The sequence below is a fragment of the Lissotriton helveticus genome, chromosome 1_1 (genome assembly GCF_964261635.1).
Source record: "Lissotriton helveticus chromosome 1_1, aLisHel1.1, whole genome shotgun sequence".
In the NCBI taxonomy this organism is placed as follows: Eukaryota; Metazoa; Chordata; class Amphibia; order Caudata; family Salamandridae; genus Lissotriton; species Lissotriton helveticus.
This window is the reverse complement of record NC_136057.1, coordinates 444,059,729-444,077,181: the sequence shown is the minus strand read 5'-3', so window position 1 is coordinate 444,077,181 and position 17,453 is coordinate 444,059,729. Positions and strand designations below refer to the sequence as shown.

The window sequence follows — 17,453 nt, the reverse complement described above, 5'->3', positions numbered from 1 at the left end:
GATGAAGCTATTTTATTTGATGAGGAGTTATATGGTGGAACCCACCAACAATTCTGTGGGTCTTGTTAAAATAGATGCCTTCAATCATTGTTTGCATGGGCGACCAAACAGTAATGTAAGCATGTCCAAGTCTTGTCGTGGGGATTCATTTGTCCCTATTGAATTCTCAAGGACAAAGAAAAGAAAGAATCTTAGAACATTCTAGCCTAAAAGTCAAGGACATAGAGTTTCCATATATGTTGGTAGATAAAAAAAAAATACCTAGGTATATTTTGTCTCTCTGTTATAACAGAAGACCACGTCATGTCTGAATTGGTATGAGTCCACTCGTTGTTTGCTCTGTGAGATTAGAACAGAGATGGTGTCGCATTATTTATACGGTTTAATAACCCTATTTCTATCCTAAACAAGTAATATTCAAAGTTGGTATGTTTATTTTATTTACTGTATTATGTTCCGGTCAATTATTCTAGGTCAGTTTTTAACCTAGACATCTATATGTCGAGAGAAAAGACATAGAACGCCTCCTAGTATAAGTTGTATGTAAATTTCCAAAAGCTCAGTGCATTCTTTGTGGAATTATTTTCCATTAAGAGCCTGGCTTGTATTAATTAGGAACAAGTTGGAGACAGTCTACTTAAAAGGACCTTTCTGTTAATAGAAACAGTCTTTGATCAGAGAAAAAAAAATGGAAATAAAAGAAATGGAAAACTTACAGTTTTAGTAGTTACATAGTCTTGGGCAATGATATGCCCCTAGAAACCGTGAGGAAAAGAAAACGTAAAAGTATTAGCAAACAATCGCACCAACCATTTGTCTGGCACACTATTCTGTTATATTTAGCCTGTTTCTTTTCTGCTCATGGGATTTCACTGTGACTCACATGATGTCACCACTAGAATGTTTGGTGACATCATGGAGTGTTGCTGGCTTAGCCTGGGCTCAACTGGCAGTTGGCACCAGGCAGGCTGAGTGACAAGGAGGTCACTCCTGGTGGGTCTTTGTTATATCTTTTACATTATCATCTTGAAGACTTGACTTGCAACTAACTTTAATAAAGGAACCATAATAATTTACAACATTTTTGGCGACTTTTGGACATTCTTGGAAGACAATTTTGAAAGAACTTACAGTGTGTAAGCAAAAGGAGAAAAGACAAAGAGCCTACAGCGTGCAGGAAACAAAAAGTGAAGAGTCCGAGTATTTAAAAGAAAAGAAGATCATTACAGTAACTACAGAAACGGTAAAAAAAGAAGAGAAAAGAAGCACCCTGGTAAGTCCCACCAGTGTCCTTTGTAATTCGGACGGCCTGCAACCCTAGGGTGTTTTAGTTGATGTTATTAATCTCTTGTCAAAGCTGGCGAAGTTTATTGTGTACAAGACACAAAGAAGATGTATCAAGAAAATTGATACTGCTGTTATGAAGTGGCTTACTGAATTGTGATATCGTTTTAAAGCTGTGTGTTCTCTAACAGATGAAAAGCAGATGTCCGTTTTAAAAAACAGAAAAGCTCATGCAGCGTTTAAAACTGGTGTACGAGGGTGTTACTGCCTCTTAAAGATCTCTGTCAAATGCTAGCGCCGCCCTCACGTCTGGAATTTTTTTTTTTTTAATTGGAAAAGGCACCGTTATCAGCACTTAGCGACTGTGTGAGAATATGCTGTGGGGGCATTCGGATTTACAGCGCATTTGTTTTGGAAGCAGTAAAGACCGTGAGTCACATTGGTACAATAATTAGCGGCTGTGTTTGCAAGCGGAAAGTAATGTGGGCAGAAAGTGACGGTACATACGTCGCCTTTGTTTAAATCAACATGAATTTTACTACGCAATCTGAAGTGCGCGAGGAATGCTTAACCGTCACCTTGATTTTAAAAAAGAGAAGTGCGCGAGGAGTGCGTGAAGCCTACCTTCCTTCAGCCACTTGTGACGTAATGGTGCACTGTTGTGCCGCACTGGCACGTTTAGAGCAGCTGCGTGCCCAGAGCCATCCAGCGCGACGTAGGATGCGTGCCACCATCTTGGCACTGACGTTGATTTGCATTGGATTACTGCTGGAAGTCGTTCGCTTGGACTGTCACCACGCTAATGATCCTTCGGGTAATGTACAAGGCTTTTGGAGCATGATCGGAATGTTATGGGTGAGAGAACTGGCACACAGTGAGCCTTTTCAGCGACATGCAAGCAGTGTTTGGGAGATAACAGGAGGATTGGAGGCTATTCATTTTGGTCTAGTGTGTGCCTACCATCTAATGGACAATTCATGGGATTCACTGACTAAGGTACTTTTATCGATAATACTACCACTGCTACCATGTGGAGGACAGCACTTCTTTGATAATCTCGGGTGAGAGATCGCTCACCGGGGCACAAGACTTTCTCTAGCATTATGTTGCTGGTCATTGTAATGCTTGTCTCGTTGTCCGTATGGGTTGAGTGAGGGGTCGGTGGTAAATTGGTACTGATTAGTGCCTTATTGCTGTTTATTTTCGGGGGTGGTGTGTGCCTTGTGCAATTTATTTTAGGGTGTTTTAGAGGAGGTGCTGATGTGTCGTAGCGGAAATGGTGGTGTGTTTTTCTGGGCATGGTGGTGTGTTTTGACGCAGATGGTGGTGAGTAGTGAGTGGTGTACTATGGTGTGCATTTGTAGAGTGGTGTGTTTTTGGGGTGTGGAGAGCGCCGTGCTGTTTGCCTTAGATGGTAATGTTGGTGTTGGAAGTTATATGCTTCAAAGCTCGGTTGTGGGACTTTATGTGTCTCTTGGGGTGTTGTGTGCCCTGGTATTTGAAAATTAGTTCAGGGGTGGTGAGTACCCCATCATTTGTTTGGAGACGGAGAGTAACCCATTACATATTTGGGGGCAAAGCAATGGCTACTCCAAGGTGTGGTTCACGGGGGAGTTGTACCCCGTTACGGTGCACAATGTGCTGCTCCGGTTTTTAGTTTTAAGGGTGGTGAGTACCCCATTAGAAAATTGGGGGCGGAGCGATGGCTACTCCAAGGTGTGGTTCACGGGGAGAGTTGTATCCCGTTACTGTGTAGAGTGGTTTATTTAGATTTAAGGGTGGTGAGTACCCAATTAGAAAATTGGGGGGGGGGAGCAGTGGCTACTCCAAGGTGTGGTTCACGGGAAGAGTTGTACCCCGTTACGTTGCAGAGTGTTATTTAGATTTAAGGGTGGTGAGTACCCCATTAGAAAATTGGGGGCGGAGCAATGGTTACTCCAAGGTGTGGTTCACGGGGAGAGGAATACTCCGTTGCAGGGCAAAGTAGGCTCCAATTTGTGTTTGGGTTTCCCAAGGAAAGGGGATGGGACTTGGGACTGATTGTGTTTGGGATTAGTTATTACCTTTGGGACTTGTTACTGATTACCTGAAGATGTAAGGTAGTGCGAATGTTATCTTAATGCTCTATCTTTAGAATGTGTTGTGTACGTTTATCTCTATGGTTTGTTTTAGAATGTACTGTGTACTTTTACATGGATGTGTACACTGAAGCTAATTCTACTTATTCTAATTTCATCCTTTTGATTTCCCTAAAGAAAGGAGATGTGTTATATTTAGCCTGTCTCTTTTCTGCTCATGGGATTTCACTGTGACTCACATGATGTCACCACTAGAATGATTGGTGACATCATGGAGTGTTGCTGGCTTAGCCTGGGCTCAACTGGCAGTTGTCACCAGGCAGGCTGAGTGACAAGGAGGTCACTCCTGGTGGGTCTTCGTTATATCTTTTGCATTATCATCTTGAAGACTTGACTTGCAACTAACTTTAATAAAGGAACCATAATAACACACCCGGCTCAAGGCTTCTATTTACAACATATTCCCTTACTAAGTATAAAATCACCAACTCTGTTCTAAATATCTCTATCTGTGTATAATGGCTCGTCTTCGCAAACTCATATGGCAACCGGCGAAAGACACCGAGATTCACATTCTGTCTAAGAGTATACTTGTTGTTGTTAGTGAAGCAAGGATTGTAAAATCTCCAAGCTAGGGTATGGTATTTTAAAAATTGGTATCTTGTTATTCTAGATATAAAGCCATCTCGTATGCGCACTACAAGGTCGTATTATCAACATTTCAACAAGTATAGAAAGCTTGGCAGTAAGAAGGAATATCTCATCTATTTCATGTAGACAATTATAAAGTAAAAAATCGGACTCGGTAATAAGCAAGAAAAGGAAAAGAAAATACCTAGTCTTTAAGCAGTCCCAGGTAAAATTAGTTAACGCAAACGGTTGCAGGCAATATTCGTCGAGACTAACCTTTTATATTCGAGACTCCCTCACAGGGCAGTCGTTCCGGATTTGACATGCAACACCGGCTCCAGTTGCCGGTACTCGTTTTAAAGCAACTACGTTGGCGCCACGTCCTACGTCATGTCACATGGCGTCTTAGTCAGTATCTGTTAGTTATAATAGACTAAGGACTATAATAACTAGAAACCTTGCTAGTGAAATAAAGCCCACTGCGGCCATTACTGTGTGATGTAGGTTCAGCTTAGTATATCTCATAGTATATTAGTAGGTGCGTGTTCAATATTGCCTTCTCTTGTGGAACTTCATATAGAAGTAGAGTGGCGTTATTTAGGTTATGGTTTCTGACGTCTTACATAATATACAAGACAGTTCTTTCATGTTAGTAATCCGAGTCGATGTTAGTGCATTGCCCAGTGATTCAGAGTGTAGAGGAGCAAGTCTATTACCACTCAATGTTTAAAAATCATATTGTAATCATATGCTTTTTACATATGTATCGCCCTAGCTTTACAATTACCGAAACAATTTAAAACATATCAATCATTAATATCATACATTTTGTTAAATGCTCTATCTGTAACTACATACATCGTACTCATCTACTTTTTGCATATATATTGCCCTAGCTTACAGTTTTCAAATCAATTTTAAACATATCAACTATTAATTTCACTCATTTTGTTAAAAGTTCTACCTCCAAATATACACAGTCCCCAAGTTAATGCAACACAACTCAGCGGTAGTATGTATCTTATAATACAAGTGCGTACAGTGACAAAATACCAAGTCTATTTGTTTAAAAAAAAGTCCCAGCATATTCCCAATCAATATTACTAGCATCCTTTCAGTAGATGTCACAGTTTTGTAGGGTGCTACAATTGTTAAGCTTGTTTCCAGGCAAACTCCATGTTCTCTAAGTAAACGAGTTGCTATCTTGATAATAGATAACCATCTAGTCTAATTAACATCCCATCTCCACCCCTGGCAGCAGTCTTAATCTCAGTAATGTCATGGAAACTCAAACCTGTCAAGGTTCTATTAGGATGGTCAGTGTTAAAATGGACCGCCAAGGGGTAACTGCAATCATTGTTCCTAATAGCCCTTATATGTTCTTGAATTCTTTCTTTTAATGGTCTAATAGTACTGCCTATATAAATTAGGCCACAGATGCAACGTAGACAATAGACAACATATCTCGTGTTACAGTTAATGAACTGACAAATCTGATAAGTTGTATTGGTGTTATATTTGAAGTTCTTTAATTTATTACATGCAAATTGGTACATATTACAATGTGCACATTTGCAGAATCCATCTGGGTTCGTCGATAGCCAGGTCATGCCAACCTGTTTAGGGGGTACATAGCTAGAGCATAAAGAGTCCCTTAGTGTTCTACCCCTTCTGTACACAATGCTAGGCTTCTGTGTCACTAGCTTATTCATCGTGCTATCTAGATTTAGTAGGTGCCAATGCTTCTTGAAGATTCTATAGATCTGTAGGTATGCATTATGTTTAGGAACAAGGAGGTTAATTGGTTTTCAGACAACAGCAGGGTGTCGAGCTGCTGACAAGACACAAACTGTTTCATAGTTTCAAGGTCTGCAGCTTTACCCTACAAATCTTAATCTCTTCCCATCTGTAGCAGCCAGCGGTTTAAATCGGCCAGTGCTCACCAGTACAGAGTACCGGCCGTTAGGAAATTTCTTGTCACCAGTACCATAACTCCTCTTTAGCCAGAAAGAGGACCGATACCCCGATCGCACATGGCATGCTCAGGTTAGGTATCTATACCATCGTGGGCCAGATGCCGCTCTGCTTCTTCGGAGCTTACAATCACACCGAGCCTCTGAAGTAGCCTTTTGCGGAAACGCTGATGAAGATTCCTGCAGCAACCATTTGAATTTCAGTAAACACAAAAGAAGTAGGTTGCCAATGTTCATGCAATAAGCAATGAATGCATGGTTGATCGTGGAGATCTAAATGTAGTAAGTCATCTGAGATATAAGGAGGTCTACAAGGCCACCCTTAATGGAAGAGGATGGCTCACACACAATATTGTGTCATGCTTCATCATAGGTGTCCCCTCCCCACCCTGGTAAGATGGTACTACCAGGGCGGACTCAACCACCGCGAAGACTTTCGGCGGTAGGAGGGAGTTCTTACATAAAACTTACAGGACAAAGGCGGGATCTAATTATATTAAAAATACCTTCAGGTACCTCGTTATCACCTTTATTAGTGAGGACCTGAGGTACGTTACAATCAGAAAAGTCGATGGACCCTAAAGAGAATAATGTCTCTAATCAATCTGACAATCAACCAACATGTTTCTGGCCACACAAAGAGCCAAATAGGTCTGGGGCATTCGTCAGGGCTGTTGGATCCCTACAACAATAAAACAAGGTGTCCCCTATATCCCTACCTACTAAAGAGGGAGTTCACCTAAAGTGTGCCTAAGTGAACCCTACCTGGTATACTCTCATGTTTAAGTCATCATGGCCTCCACATTTAGTAGAAATATCGGTCAGTACGAAGCACACTGGTCCGCCGGCTTCCCTGACTTATGACTTACATACACTGTTGAGCCTATGTCTTTACTCAACAATCTGAAGGGAACCTGACTACTAACAACGAGAAAAGATAATTTGTATGGTGCCTTTGTTATCCTCTGTATATCAGGTAGATATTCATCTATGCTCATTTTATGTTATTCTTCCTTTTTATCATGATTCCTTTTTTTCTAGTGTGGGACTACGAAGGCCACCACCCCTCCTTCTGACAGAGCTTATGGTATCCCTTATAACCTAGAGTAAGGAGCAGGTGCTTTAACTATTAACCATAGTGGCTACAGGTTAGTGTGCAGTAGAATTCTGGTAAGATGTGTCCATTGCAAACAGTCATTGGATTTTTTTGTAGAATTGTTTCCACCATAGTTAGCATCAAGATGACCCTGTTTTAAACATAGAAGGCTTTTTTGGTTCCTTTACCCTCTCACATCTATGAAATATGTTTTATCTTTTGCACGTGTTGGGTGATTATTTATGATAAGCACGTAGGAGACTTGTGATTATAGTCATGTGATTCACCATTGTGTGCAATTGGTTAATAGTAAATTACGACTGCCACACGTTCATAAGGTATTATTCTTGTGACTTTCCTCTTTGTATTATCCTTTCCACTTGCAGGTACATAATGAATTAAGCATGAGAGTATCCCAGGTAGGATTCACTTGGGCACACTTTAGGTGGACTCCCTCTTTAGATGGTAGGGATATTGGGGACATCTTATTTTGTTGTTGTAGGATCCGACAGCCCTGACGAACGCCCCAGTCCTATTTGGCTCTTTGTGTGGGCAGAAATATGTTGGCCTATTGTGAGGTGGATTAGAGACATTATTCTCTTTAGGGTCCTTAGTCTTTTTGATTTTAAAGTATCTCAGGTCCCTCACTAATAAAGGTGATAACCGAGGTACCTGAAGGTATTTTTAATCTAACTGGATACTGACTTTTTCCTGTAAGTTTTATGAAAGAACTCCTTCCTACCACCAAAAGTCTTTGCAGATGTTGAGTCCGCCCTGGTAATACCATCTTAACAGGGTGGGGAGGGAATGCCTATGAAGAAGCATGACACAATATTGTGTTTGAGGCATCCTCTTTCATTATGCATGGCATTCTAGACCTCCTAGGCTCTCACATAACTTATGACATTTAGATGTCCACGATCAACATGCTTTCGTTGCTTATTGCATGAACATTGGCAACCTACTTCTTTTATGTTTACTGTTTTGTTATGGGGACAGTCGTGTTGCAGTTTTTTTCCCTGACTCTCTCTCTTGTGGTTAGTGTCCCATTTGAATTTCCCCTGACTGTATGGGTTTGAGAGGGCTTGCGTCCAGCTGTGATTAACAGGACAGGGTTTAAATAGACCCTGCACTGTCGATCAGGCGCGCCACGACCATTTGTTAAAAAGGGCTTTAGCCCCCACCACCGTCAGGTGCATGAATAGTGCTGGTGCTGCTGGTCAGTAATACAGTCCCATTTAGGTACTTACACTAGCCTTACTAAAGCTAGTGGCAGCGCAACACAATCCTCTTCCTTTACCAAAGTCGTTTTTCTTTTGTTTTCTTTTTTCAGCTCAGGAGCTTCTTCCCTTTGTGGGCCCCTCCAACACTATTCTCTGTATTCGCATGATAACCGCGACTGACCTGGGTACTGGGTCCATGGGTGGGAAGTTAGTCCTGCCCATAGATCAATGAAAAGCAGGGAACATGGCAACTCTCAGGAATGAGCTCCCATGATAAGTGGAAATGGATTTGGTTGGGTGAAAGAGGAGATGAACATAGAAGGAAGGGGGAGGGATGAATGTAAAGAAGTGAGGTGCCCTGCCCGCACTGCTGTTGTCCTGCACTTTCTGTTCCTCACCACTTATAACCCTCTTAAAGGTAGTGCTTTAAATGGCACAGTACTCACCAATGCTAAGTACTGGCACTTTTCAACGTTCGTTCCTTGAGTGCCGTAGCCTCTCCAATGGCGCTTCCTCCTAAAGGGAAGAGGAGCGCTGCACCACCTGCTGTGAACGCAGTAGGAATGAACAAATTATTAAAATGGTAATTACCATTTTATTATACATTTGCCCCCTGCTCACTCTGTCATACCGCGAGCGTGAAGGCCGAGGGCAGGACTGATTCTTCTGGATTGCAGGATGACTACTACCCCAGTCAGTGTGGAGTACGTATGTGTAGGAAGCTGTCTCTATATATACTATATCAAAATGTGGTAAAGTGGTTAGAGAGTCCAGTGGATCCCCAGAGGCTTTACAGAGGCTAAAGTTGATAATGCTAATGCTGCCTTTTGTAGTAGTATGGTCGAGCAGTTAGGTTTATCAGAGGGTAGTGTTAAGCATTTGTTGTACTCACAGTGGCAATAAATGAAACACGATAAATAAATCCAAGACCAATGTATAAAAATAATACTTGTAATAATAGCTGGTTATATTTATTTTGCAGAACCACAGAACTTCAACATAGGTAGATATGTTTTTCGATAAAAATAAATTTTAGATTCAAAACTGGACACAAGCCAATTTTTAGATTTTGCAATGTTATCCTTTGAGATGAAAAAAACATTAAGCATATGTCTGGATAACATCAACTTACAAGATCAGTCTTCAGAAGTTAAGATATTGGGCAAGGTTCAGTTTAGCACCAACAGTGCACCATCAACGGCACAGGGGCGGTCGGGTGAGGGATGCAAATTTGAGGTCGAGCGCACAGTGCAATTAAATGAGGATTGGGGGCAATGGTCAGAGGCTGCTTACGGCTAAGTAGCAGCGGCTTGGGGGGCCAGGATCTAGGGGTTGAAGCAAACACTGGGCAGGACCCAATTCAGCATCATCATCACACCACTAGCAGCACAGGGGCGGCCGGGTGCATGGTGTGAACACAGTGGCACAATGCAGGGGCCAAATGTAAAGCAATGGAGACAGCCAACATTGGAAACAGGCTGCAAGCTGAGGCCCATCACAGGAAACCAGTAGCTGGGCGAGTAAGTTGCGATGCTTGAGGACATAGGGACACCTTTGGTCCTCTTCACCAAGACCCTGGGCAGACGGGTTCAGGAGTGCCTTTTGGTATTTAAAATGGCTTACAGGAGCAGGTCACGGTTGAGGGGATCTCTGTGCAGAAGCTGAAGCGACATCAAGGAGTCCAGGAAAGGTAATCTCACGGTGGGCTCTGGAGTGCTAGGGAACCTTGTTGGAACGGGTAGTCCACTTGGACTCGGGTCAGAAGCTTTTGGTGCAAAGGTGTAACCGGGAGAAAGGCTTCGCTGTTCTACAGATCAGAGTCTTTTTTTGGAGATGGTTACTCGGTGAACAGGTCCACTGTTCTCAGGGGTCTTGACCTTTGTTGAAGGAAGGTAGTCCTCCCAAGCTTTGGAGGTTGTTGGGCTGCAGAACGGGTCGTCTTTTGGCACAGGATTGTCAAAGGCTGCAGATAGGCCAGTAGGGCTGGGGCCAAGTCAGTTGGTGTCAGTGGTCTTCTCTGCTGATGCAACTCTGTGGTGTCCGGCTCTTCTTAAGTCATCAGGAACTGAAGCCCAGGGCCTGGGGATGCCACCTAAATACTAGTTTTAGGGGTGTTACAAGGGAGTGACAGGTAGTAGCCAATTTCCTCCTTACCTGGGGTGTCTACACCCTCTATCATGCCCACCTCATGTAGGAGGTGTACATAGACCAAGCCCTGAATAGATAAGTCCCACCATCTTCAAGATGGTAGGCACTGAAAAGTGCACTTCACCCTTCTTCGAGCACCTGAGGGGTGGAGTTGGCAGATGGGGGCACACCTCCTATTCTTTCAAAGTTTTTCCGGCTGTCCTCCCGCCAAAAAAAAGGGGGCGAGAACACGAAGGGGGCCTGCTCCCTCTAACATGAGAGGCGGGCTTCACATTAAAAAGATGACACGGCCTTTGAAGCTCCCCACCACAGATGGCTCTTCTTGACCAGGGGCGGTGTGAACGCCTCCACCAAGGAAAGTCATTGTTCTCGGCCTCAGAGTGCGCAGGCACTTTAACCATGATGTCAGAACACTCTCTGGTGGTAGCAGGCTGGCTCAGGCCAGTCGGTGACCACACGAAGGATTGGTAAGTTTCGGGGGACCCCTCTATGGGGTCCTTTTTGTGCACTTTTTAATACTTCTGACACTGGAATCTGTGCTGGTTTATTATGCTGAGATGTTTAGTACCAAACATTCCATATTTCAGTGAAGCTATCATGGAGCTGGGGAACTCATAATGAAGAATGTCCAGCCCATGTATTTACTATGGCTTCCCTGGTCACTTACAATATCCAGGAATCAACAGGGATATTACAGGGGGATATCTGCTCATGTAGATTTGTCCTCACAGGATGTATAGTGCACCCTGCCTTAGGGCTAAGGCCTGCTAAAAGGGTGCCTTACCTATATCTCATGCAATTTATGGGCATGGCACACAGGGATGTGTGCCATGTCGAATCTTCAGTTTTGTCCGCTTCAAGACACGCAGACTGCAGTGACAGTGTGCATGTGCTTGGTGAGGAGTCCCTTGGGTTGGCACAATTCGTACTGCAGCCCTTATGGACCTTCTTTAACCACAAAGCCCTTGATACCAGGGGTAGCGTTTACTAGGGACGTATATGTAAGCTAAAGGTGTTCCAATTGTGGAACCAGAAGATACAGTTTAGGGAAGGAGATCTGGCACAGGGGACCTGGTTGGTAGATACCCTATGCACTTCCAGTTGAAACGACATCATTTTCCAAGCAAAAATTGGGGACTAATCATGTCAAAAAGTGGCACTTTCCTACAGTAGGTCAGATTTGAGGAAGCAGGGCATTGCATGAGCCAATTCTTCCACTGACATACCCATATTGCAGCCTCAGCCTTCCCAGAGATCAGCACAGCGCCCACTGAAGTGGCTTTTGCAGTTCATTTATTGAGAAATCGCTATCTTCCAATTGATCTGTCAGATTCTGACACTTCTAGGTGGCATGACGGCAGACCTCTTTATTGTCAGAATCTTACACAGTTGTAAACCAGAAGTAGGAAGCTTTCAGGTAAGCAAGCCGAGAACTGTGCATAACAATCATTGGTGCAGCTGATGCCACTGCACTTGCTGCACCACTGATAGTTGTGCCTCGATCACATACTGGACAAATACAATTGTCGTTTCCTATTCTGTACTACCTTGTGTGGAAACGTGATTGTGTGCATCAGTTTTATTGAGCGTGAGTATCTGTGTGTTTATTTTGTTGCGTTCTCCTTTGTGAATATCTGCAAGTGTGTGTTTGTGAGCCTTTTTGAGTTAATCAGTGACATTTGCACCTTAGAGATCAAGTTAAATATTTTAATAATGAAATATGTCCATGGTGTGGCAAATGCCCTGGGCATACGCTGGTAAACGGTGGACATAAAAGTATGCGTGCACAGCAACACCTGTGCAATTATATGCATTTAACAACCAACTCATATATAGACAAAAAGAATACTCTACAGATGGCAGAACGGTTGCTGCATTATTGTGCACAGTTTCACACCAAGATAATCTCATATTAAATGCTTGTCTCCTAGCCACGCCCCTAGCCCTGCCCCAATCCCCGCCCTTTCCGTTAAATTCGGTCAGTACCTGCACTCATTTTTTTTCCATTTAAAGCACTGGTAGCAGCCATGTTAACTCTTGCATGTACAGTCAGGAATAAAGAAGTTGGGCCTCTCTGGATCAGCAGCGACAGCCTTGCTTATGATAAATAAAATCTGACTCCCCAAGTGAGATTATGCAAGTGAAGGTAATATAACTAGGATTGGGCACCACAATCCGGATGAGACCCTGGGATTACAGCTTCTAGAGTACTGTAGTCTGGCTTTGAAAGGGCCCTCTCAGAGATGTGCCACAGCTCTCGCTCTGAAAGGTCCATGTACCTGGTGCTGTATACGGAGCTTTCCTGTGGTTCATGTGCTGCTGCAGGTTTCTGTGGGATAAGAAGAAGGAGAAGGGATACTGACAGTATGACGAGTTCCAGGAGTGTAACTATTCATAGTTCAGCAGGTGCAGTGGTCTCTTCCCGGGGATGAAGGGGCCATTGCCTGTGGCCCATTCGTCATGATTGCATTAGGGACATTTATTTGCTATGGCACCGTTAGCTTGTTAGCTGCCATAGAGAGGTTTGTTAAGAAGGCATGCTCAATTTACAGCAGTGTTTTTTTAAGAACATGTTTTCAGTTCAGTCTGTTGTTTAACTCCTCGTACTATTTTGTTTGCCTCGTGGGAGGTATCGGGTGACACAAACGGCAATGTTACCTCTATGTTTTCCTTTCATTTCAAGACATGCTTTGCGGCATCTAGTTGTTCAGTGGGTTAATATATCCAGAGTAATCTGTTTTTGACCTCATGAGCATAGATTTGAATGTTAGTGCATTCACTCAGCCTTTCATCTTACTGAGGTCGGAAAAATGAATGCCATGGAGTTGGGTAACATGTTTAATTTCTTTCCTTACGTTCTTCCTTCCTCACCACCTCTATCCATGCCGCTTTTTTTCCATCCTAGCTTCTGTTCGTCCTCATTCATTCCACGTCCTTCTTCCCTTGGCACTTCTCTTCCTTCTTTCTCAATAATGTCCTTCTTTCCTGATCCCAACTCCTTCCTTCTGCTTTTCTTCCCATTTCCTTCCTTCTTTCTTTCCTTCTTTCGATTCATCACACATTTTTAACTTCCGTTTTCTCCCTATCACTTCATCCTTTCATCTATCCATCCCTTTACTCTGACATCCTTTCACCTCTTCATCTACCTATCCATTCACTCATCCATCCCTCCCTTTTTTCTGCAATCCTTTCACTTTTCCATCCACCTATCCATTCACTCACTCACTCATCCATCCACCCATCCTTTACCGTGCTGTCCTTTCACCTGTTCATCCACCTATCATTCACTCGACCTTTTATCCACTCCTTTACCCACATACTCATTCATCAATACTTCCTTCTCCTGACCCTTTCTTTCGATATTCCTTCTTGCGTTCCCTCTTCTATTCACTCAGGTGTTGTTTTGTTTTTCCTTGCTCCTGCTGCTGGGGGGGGGGGGGCTCGCTACACCCCTGATGAGGTGGATGAGTTTCAAACTGCCCCCCCTTAGAGTCTTTACTTAGAATATGGGACTGCTATATACCTGAAGCTGGGCATCTTCTACTAACCCAACCAGAAAAAATTTGTGTAGGCTAAGGTTTTATTAAAATGTCGTTTTTTTAATGATTTCCTAGCTAAGCTCGACTCAAAAGAGATCAGCAATGCCTAACCTCTTCATGTAAGAGTAGTACATGTTAAATTAAATCTTAGGGTGTGTGAATCCAGAGATACCAATCCCACCTCTGTAAACAGAGTCCCCCCAAAACACCTAAATCATTTCGAAAAAACCCTCTCTTAGGACATAGGCAGAGAGACGAGATCTTTATTTGTCCAAGTCCCCAGCACTGAAACAACCATCCAGTGCACTTGATGTGCTTTTGTAACTCATCTACAAAAATGTTTTCAAAGCATTACTGTTCCATAACTACCAAGATGAGTATTATTTATTTGAGATTTATATAGCGCTGGCTAGACCCGAAGGGATCAGAGCACTTTACATAAGGAACAAAAGTTAAAAAATTACATCAGTTACAAGTTACATCAGTTACGAGAAAACATTTCAAGAGCGTCGGAAGATGGAGTGAATGAAGCTTAGAAGGTTAAGGGGGTGGGTAAAGATGTAGGAGGGAGAAAGGATGGATGAAGAGACGAAGGAGAGTTTGCCCAAAGTCCGGCTGGGTAAGTGGCGGCTGGGGGGGAAGCCCACAGCCCATCTCCTCTATAGCTATCAGGTAGCTCCACCGGGCATCAGTCAAGTGGCTAGGTCTCAATGAGAAAAAAAATAAGAGAGCAATGAGAAGGGATAAATGGAGCGTAAAGGGAAAAGTGGGTGGAGTAAAGGGGTAGGAGGGAGAGTACAACAGAGAGACGAAGTGAAGTCTGTCCTACGTCCGGCTGGGTAGGTGACGAAGGGGTAGTCCACAGCCCATCTCCTCTACAGCTATCAAGTAGCTCCACCGGGCATCGGCCAAAATGTTAGGTCTCTACGGTCTCCACAATGATGTTTATCCCAGTGTTAAACCAATGAGGTTCCACAAATGTTTGAGTGGCTGTCAGACAGTATAGCTTGACGTTTTGGCAGAAGGAAAAGGGCTGAGCTCCATGAGGGTTGTAGAGGGTATGATTTCAAGAGGAATTGAAATCCAGAGAGTGTGAAAAGAGGGGATGATTATCATACCGTGGAATAGAAAATAAATAGCAAATGGAAGAAAAGGAAGACTTATTTAGTGCTCTACTTTCTTACCAGTTTCATCAGTTCTAGATCCCTTAACCCGAGAAAGAGTTACTCTATTCTTTTACGTACATTTGTGTACATCAATTCAGGAACACACCTAAGTAATTACAATTTGTAAGGGCATCTAGGCCCACAATGTTTTGTAAAGTTAAGATGGACCTGCACCATGCACCAATTTTCCGCCCACGTAAAGGTCAATAGTGTGAAAATATACAAAAAAGAAGCTGGCGGAGGGCACCTGACCAGCATGAACAACCTTGTGACAGTGCTGTAGCAGACTGGATGGTCACAATTCCTACTTTCCAAATAATGTTGCTGAAAAATCACAGTTAATCGTGACTACGCCTGCAGTAAAAGTACATACAGTTCTACAATTATGACCATATGGTTTAGAAAAGATTGTAAATATTTTAACAGCTTTCTTTCATTTAAATAGGTCGACAAAGCAGCCTTGGATGCCCAGGTGAACGACTGTAACATTTTAAAGCAAAATGAAAAACAAAGGCATGAATTATATGGTATGTCATAAAATGATCCTGGCATAGTACCTTCATTTCCGTCCTAGCATGTTATTAGTATTTCCCCATCGAAGACATTGAGGAATCCCTTGACTACCAAGTCTTACACATGTGCACTATAGTTATCCATGTTGACCAGAGGAGAAGGGACATGAAGAGATTGGCTCAAAGACCTATAACAAGTCAATCATCTTACATTGCGTTTTTAATAAGGGATGCTACAAAATATGAAATCCGCAGTGTCTCAATCTAGATTACACACAGGCACCTGGTTGTGTTTTGCTGTATGTGAAACATTGTCCACACTGCCTTAGCATCTGCAGATGAATATTAGCAGCTCTATTAACCTAAATTATTTGTTGCTGTATTATTACAACGGCTTTATTGATTTTGCCTAGCAGCTTTGTTTTTGCCAGAGTTGTATTACTTATGCTTGAAAAGTTTATAGTCCGGAATTTGCTTAATATTAGACCTGAGAATGCAAGCAAAACCTTTGTTTTACACATTCGGACGTCTTCAGTTCGCCCTGAATCATTTCTTGATGGAGAAGTATAATAGTTGGATTTGATATCTGTCTTAAATGTAGCACTTCCATGACGTCATTCAAGTGTAATGGAAAGTAAGCAACATAAAGAGAATCGAAGTAAAGTTCTTGGCCTTTATACTTGAAGCACAAAATCGTCCCTTCCCTGTTGCTCAAATACCAAAATATAAAATCCTAAATACAGATCAAAAGTTAAATGTTTGTGTGTCACAATTAAGAAACGGAATCTATTCCATATGATTTTCATGAATGTCAACCTAAAGGTAAATTGGATTCTGTGATTTTCCTTGGAAAAATCATTTTAGAGATCCATAAGGCTGTGACATGTTTTTCAATTCGTTTGCTCAAAAACCATATCACCATATGAGTCTTCTTTGTCACAAGTCATGCTTAGGGAAACCGAGTTCACCTCCTGCAAACAAGAAGTTCAGCTCGCCCTACAATTCAGTTCCCTCTTAGCTCCTTTTCTCTTAACCTCAGGAGTATGTAGAAACTTCCTCCACACCTATGTAGCAGTTTGTCTGTCTCCCTGCAGGCTGGTTCCTTGAACGCTTTGTGGCTCACGTAATTCATCATCTATGTGAAAAATTAGCTGATTATTTGCTCTAATTCTATGTTAGACGTTTTCTGGTTGAAAATAAAACAGTCCCAAAAATATCTGTTTGACTTTCCAGTGAGCTATAAAAGACACAAAAAAATCACACTGCAAGTAAAAACTAAAGGGCACTGTATATTTATGTCCGCATTAAAAGGAAAAGAAACAACGTTTTACTTTTTGACTGTAATTCATGCACACGTATTTAGTTCAAGCACACGTATTTAAACAGCATGATATGTTCTATCGAACTCTACGAACCTAATTGACAAAGAAAAATACCGGTTACTGCACTGTTCTAAGTACACTCCTGCCAAGTATCAGGCATCAGGCGTGACTCTAACGCATTTCAGTGTGGTGATCCGCATCACCACACTGAAATGCATTGTCACGCATTTGCATAGTGCCTGAGCGTCTTCCAAGAGCTGCCTAAAATGGTAATATTATGAGTGTGGCAGAGCGCGCTGCTCCTGCCGGCTTGGTGCTGTAGCTGAGCTAAGGCTGCTGCTGGGCAGCTCACTGGCTGCTACAATGTATTGTTAATGTCTGCTGCACTGCTCTCAGCTCTCGCACGGTAGTGCGGCTGCGCAAAGGCTACTAACATCACAGCCAGTGGGGCCACACTCAGATAATTCATACCTTGCGCCGCC

General features: G+C 42.7%; 1 protein-coding gene across 2 annotated transcripts in view; it reads left to right on the top strand.

Annotated features, from left to right (window-relative positions):
* RIBC2 (RIB43A domain with coiled-coils 2) overlaps positions 1 to 17,453 on the top strand; it is a 193,620-nt gene that overhangs the window by 7,356 nt on the left and 168,811 nt on the right. The window contains exons 1-2 of one of the 2 annotated variants that reach the window (XM_078673836.1): positions 998 to 1,273; positions 15,583 to 15,664. Coding sequence is in view for 1 of the 2 variants with exons in the window: in XM_078673835.1 (XP_078529961.1) it covers positions 15,583 to 15,664 (82 nt within the window). In the remaining variant the exon portion in view is untranslated. Of the gene's footprint in view, positions 1 to 997; positions 1,274 to 15,582; positions 15,665 to 17,453 lie in introns of those variants that run through there. The other variant, XM_078673835.1, reaches the window with a different exon arrangement.